A 6,000-nucleotide genomic window follows, 5' to 3' on the forward strand; every position below is an offset into this window, starting at 1 on the left:
ACAGGCAGCACAGGCTTTATGTCTCACCCAGTCACATTATTCTAACACCGGACCAACCAGTCCTAGCACTAACCCCATAATGCCAGACGCCAGGCGGAGCAGCCACTAGATTGCCAATTTTAGAGTCTTAGGTATGACCTGGCCGGGGTTCGAACCCACGACCTCCCGATCACGGGGCGGACGCCTTACCACTAGGCCAACCGTGCCGGTACACACAGTTTACTGTACGCAGTGGTTTGTAAACAGAATTAAACAAACACACAAAAATCAATAAACATGCAAAACAAACAAATGATATTGATAGTACTTAGACCTTTGCTTAATGTATCACTATCATGTGTGCTCCATAAAACTTTGAAACATTTACAATGACAGATCTATTTAACCATGCATTTCATTTGGTTTAAACAATGTTTATTCATATTTTACATGTTCAGGAAATGTACATCGATATAAGGTGAAAACAACAAGCCTTTCATTTGAACCGAACTTCATAAATTAATAACATATACCAATTCCTTTTGAAAGACTGAAGACCAAGTTGAAATGCATGTCTATGGGAAAGTGAACAAAACGCAAATCAAATTACCCACACAATAAATCACTCACCTGTCAGGACTGAAATCTACAAGAAAAGTCGCCTTTGGTTCTCCAGAAAACTCACATGGCTGTAAAAAAAGAAGAAGAAAAAAATAATAATGAATATCAGATGATGCTCATTAATTTGATTAAAAAACTATTTAACAATTTACATCCAAAATCTTTGCTTCTTGTTGCTTCTACTTTTAAGACTTTACAATCTAAAGTCTGCGAATCACTGAATTGGATGATTTGCAACAAACAAACCGACTGAGAACAACATGCACTTACGCCACTTACAGGGAAATTCGCAGTGCGTTTGCGGCTACCTGAACGAAACAGCTGACCATTACTTGACACAATGCCCTTTGTACGTAGATGCTCGCCTGTCTACAATAATAATAATAATAATAACGGGCATTTATAAAGCGCCTTATCAGAAGTTCAAAGCGCGTGACAACAATACATGTATACAAAAATCATACAATCACTGTCAGATTCAAACAACACATCATGCACATCTCACATCCCCAGACTCTATACTAAGGAACTATCCGTATGCACTACCTGTAAATTACAGACATGTTGAAATATTGTTAAATGGTAGCGAAAACCTTTCTCTTCGCACCAACAAGCTTATTTTTGAAAGTGTCCAATCGTTTATCTGTGAATCTGATTGTTTTTGTTGATTTGACTCAGTACGCATATTCATGCCAACAACCCTTATTTTATATGCATTTTTCAAATATAGATATATATTTGGCGAACTACTGCTTATTTGCCACTGGATTACAGTTTATAATGTACAATGTATATTCTTTTTGTATGCGCTAACCACCTTCATCTTTCATATATATGTACCTACCGTTCTTTCCTCCCACCTCCACCCTCCCCCCCTCGTCCTCCTGCTAGCTTTTTCTTATTCTTTCTGGGTTGCTTTAACTATGCTTTTGATCTAGATAGTTCCACAGTTTATAAGTAATGTTTGTCCAACATCATATTTGTGTTATTTTCCAACTACGTAGGGCGCATAATATAAGCGTTCGCTTGAATTCGTGTCCCTATTGTTTATCGTTGTATCATGTTTCACAGTTTGATTTAATAAAACATTGTTTAAACCAACAAGAATAATTTAATTAATAACAATTAAACAAAAGACATCATCAAGAATCCCAATGCAAATTACAAACAAGTGAGAGAGAAAAAATTGGCTTAAAAAGTTTTATCAAACTCAAAGTTTCAACTCAATAACACTCACCTGGTTGAGGACAGGTGAGGCAGACAGCCGTTCCAGCCATTCCCGCACGCTTTTGTGACACTGTCTGTAGCGCTGAGCTTTGAAGGAACCAGTCTCCCTCTCGTTCAAAAATCCCAGGATACCCATCGTGGTCTCACCACTTCACTGGTTTGCTGGCAGAAGAAGAAAAACAGATGCAGTCACAATCACATCCTCATAGAAGCGACAACTATGCATCATGATGCATGCATTCTGTAGTTTTAGATGTCTTTTTACATTTTGTCAAGTTTTGACTAAATGTTTTAATATAGAGGGGGAATCGAGACGAGGGTCATGGTGTACATGTGTGTGTGTGTGTGTGTGTCTGTGCGTGTGTGTGTGTTTAGAGCGATTCAGACCAAACTACTGGACCGATCTTTATGAAATTTGACATGAGAGTTCCTGGGAATGATATCCCCGGACGTTTTTTTCTTTTTTTCGATAAATACTTTTGATGACGTCATATCCGGCTTTTTGTAAAAGTTGAGGCGGCACTGTCACACCCTCATTTTTCAATCAAATTGATTGAAATTTTTGTAAAGCAATCTTCGACGAAGGCCGGACTTCGGTATTGCATTTCAGCTTGGTGGCTTAAAAATTAATTGATGACTTTGGTCATTAAAAATCTGAAAATTGTAATAATTTTTTTTTTATATAAACCGATCCAAATTTACGTTCATCTTATTCTACATCATTTCCTGATTCCAAAAACATATAAATATGTTATATTTGGATCAAAAACAAGCTCTGAAAATTAAAAATATAAAAATTATGATCAAAATTAAATTTCCGAAATCAATTTAAAAACAATTTCATCTTATTCCTTGTCGGTTCCTGATTAAAAAAACATATAGATATATGTCTGCATTAAAAACACGCTCAGAAAGTTAAAACGAAGAGAGGTACAGAAAAGCGTGCTATGCAGCACAGCGAAACCACTACCGCGCTGAACAGGCTCGTCAGTTTCACTCCGTTATGCACAAGCGGCGGACTACGGTCATTGTGAAAAAATGCAGTGCGTTCAGTTTCATTCTGTGAGTTCCACAGCTTGACTAAATGTAGTCATTTCGCCTTACGCGACTTGTTTTTTTTATGGGTTCTAAAATCTAACTCAATCTTGATATTATGCAGTGTACCTTTTGAAACAATCAAGATTGCAGAAATTTTCTATTTACAGTTTACTGTGCGTGTTATTATGACTACTGCATGCAAATGAAAGTTAACAGACATGTCAATAGCACAGCAGGGTTTCATTTACTAGTGCGCCTTGCGCAGACCTGTTTACCCCCATAAGTGTTTTGGAGTAATGCTCAGCCCCAAAAATAGTAATCCTGGCACAAAAATAGTAATCATCACATCAAAAGCACATGCATCACTGATTCTTTTTCTTTTGCTCGTAGTAGGCCTTTTTCAGTGTGTCAAGCGCTTCTCTACTGTACTTGCGCTTGCCGAATGAGTGAGGGCGAGACTTCACTACTAGAAGGCTCTCCAGCGTCTCATCAGACAGACATGATCTCTGGTCAGTCCTGTGCTTTTTCACCCCATTTTGCCATTGAAAAAAACAATGTCAAACATGTAAATTAATAAAAAATTTAAAAAACAATGTAATTTTTTTTTTAACATTTTTATTATTTGTGAAAATCGTAGTCTTGACACGGTTAGCGGAATGGCGTATTTTTTGCAGAAAATCGTAATAAATTACCCCAAAATCGTAAGGGTAAACAGGTCTGCTTGCGCCATTGGCTCATAACATCTCAAAATGTCCGATTGGAATTGCCTTCAGTGTGTCAAAGGGCGCACTGAGATTACTTACCACTGCGCCACCCCATGCACACTTTTCACAGGAGTACAATATTCGGAATGAGCTAGAGGCAAAAACGCACGCCAAGCCGAGCAACTTTCGAGATTGTAAAATGCAATGTGATTTGCTTTTAAAATGTAATTCATTAGTATTCCACCTATCCAAGTTTCCCAATTGCTTCGTTTTCGGCCGATTTATGTGGAGCACGTGATGCGCACAAAAAATATTGGCGGTCTAGAAGTGTCGTCTGCGCAATGATCGCGGCGGCGCCCGCGGCTTTCTTGACCGCCAAGGACGACCGCGCACGTTGTGATACGTCATTCGTTAGACCTCAATTCTGCAAACTATCTGTGCTTGCGCGATTACTTCTGTTGAAACTGTCAACAGAAGCGATATTGATCGAAACACAGACCAACACACACTCACTAACCGGATACACTGGCAAATTCTCATATCATCATATGGCACTAAATAACACTATTTTGCATCTTTCGACAAAAGCATTTTCGGACCGCCTAGCCTGCTTTATGCGTTTTACCATCGACTATGTAATGTCCCATCAGAATTTGGTTGAGGGGGACAAATGTCCCATTGTCTTTTTCTTCCAGGCTAAACCCTGACCACAGGCGGAAGGTATCGTCCACTGGACTACTACTATCACAGAAAGACTACTTTCTGTGATAGTAGTAGTCCAGTGGACAATACCTTCCGCCTGTGCCCTGACACAGTCATCCAGTGCTCCCTGAAACCACCAAAGGTTTGAATTCTCCGTCTGTGTTGGTAGGTACAATCCCCTTTCCTTATTTTTGTCAAGAAGACAGTCTAACTTACTCTAACGCGTACAAGTTTCTACTGTTAAGTGGCAAAGTATTTCGAGAGGTCTTCATCGAGAAACATACACGAATATTGTGTGTTTCTGACATCAGTGACACAAAGTTCTGGCAGGCCGGTCACGTACAATGCTCACCGACGTTTGCTCGACTCGTAAACGAAGTGTGCAACTCCTGTAAAACGCGAGTAACAGGGCAACTTCACAACGCCGGTTAGACACATGGAATCTCACCTTTTAGATGGTACCTGCAACTCCACTGTTGAATTCATAAAGTTGTTATTCTTGCACAGGTCACTCATAAACGAGTGGCAACCTGCACTTTTGACCCCGCAAGTTTCACACTTGTATCCTCAAACCGGATTACACCTGTGACCGGATACAGTGTCTGTAAAGTTACAAACAATTTATCCAGTTTGAGAATCCAGTAAACCAAATGGAAATTAGCGAAAGATGGATCTGAATTTGGACTTGGCGCGGGATCCTATAACAGCACGGTTGACGTGAACAATGCACCTGTAAATGTTATATGCTGTCCATCAGCCAGATGTAGGTATTTGCTGTTGAAATTGTATTGGAACGTTTCGTTCAGTGCAAAGCTAAAGCAGAATAAAAGTACAACAAGAACAGAATATCTGGTTAAAGAGTAAGCTTCACCTGAAGATTTATGAATTAATGTAAGTTAAAGAATCCATAAATAAAAGGAAGTTTGTCTTCATCATGGCAGTTTTCGGTGTGTTTTTTTAAGGCATATTTAACTAGGTAAAATGCTACAGTTACCCCAGCCAATGATACAAAATATTTAGGGTAAATAAACAAAACATGCAAGAGATATGCATATTAGAACAATGACCAGTATTGGCATGGAAAAAAAGAAGAAAACGACACCGGTGTGACATAACAGAAAAACACTGACCATAGACCTACATTAGATAAATATAGGTCCCTGCACTGACTAAAGAGGATAATATAAGTGTGAAACAAAGTGCAGCCATAAACCCTCACATTGCATTTTGAGGCAGAGGTAGTTGAACAGGAATTATATAGGCCAAGTAAATAGCCTAAAGAATGTGTTATACTATGCCAAACACAAAGGTTAGTGAAGACACCGAGGTCAGACGTACCTCATCTTCAGCAGCTCTCCAAAACTCAGCGGCAGGCGTCCGTCCACCCTGGCCCATATTGCAATTAAGTAAGGGGAACAACTCCTGCGGAGCTTTGGTGTCAAGTGTTTTTCTTTTCAGTATTCATTATCATAGTTAATTTAGTGCATGTGCATGTTTTACTGCATACTTTGTTCTCTTTTACGCAACAGTCTCAAGACTAAGAAAATTAACCAAATAAATCCTTTCTCCTTAATTCTTTTTACAAACAGTATTAAATGATTTAATCCATTTATCCAATGATTAATTGGATTAACTGTTGTCCTTTGAGTAAGAGTATTGCTAAGAACAGGTCCAGTGTTGAAACCAGGTTTTGTTATTGTCAAAATCATTTATTCCTAAATAGTTCACA

General features: G+C 38.8%; 1 protein-coding gene across 1 annotated transcript in view; it reads right to left on the reverse strand.

Annotated features, from left to right (window-relative positions):
- LOC138961092 (pneumococcal serine-rich repeat protein-like) overlaps positions 1–4,849 on the reverse strand; it is a 40,315-nt gene extending 35,466 nt beyond the window's left edge. The window contains exons 1-3 of the mRNA XM_070332688.1: positions 4,720–4,849; positions 1,838–1,989; positions 610–668 (exon numbers count right to left, since the gene is read on the reverse strand). Coding sequence (XP_070188789.1) covers positions 610–668; positions 1,838–1,963 — 185 coding nt within the window. The 5' untranslated portion in view covers positions 1,964–1,989; positions 4,720–4,849. The remainder of the gene's footprint in view (positions 1–609; positions 669–1,837; positions 1,990–4,719) is intronic.
- Positions 4,850–6,000: the final 1,151 nt, after the last annotated feature.

Source organism: Littorina saxatilis, linkage group LG3 (assembly GCF_037325665.1).
Source record: "Littorina saxatilis isolate snail1 linkage group LG3, US_GU_Lsax_2.0, whole genome shotgun sequence".
Taxonomy (NCBI): Eukaryota; Metazoa; Mollusca; class Gastropoda; order Littorinimorpha; family Littorinidae; genus Littorina; species Littorina saxatilis.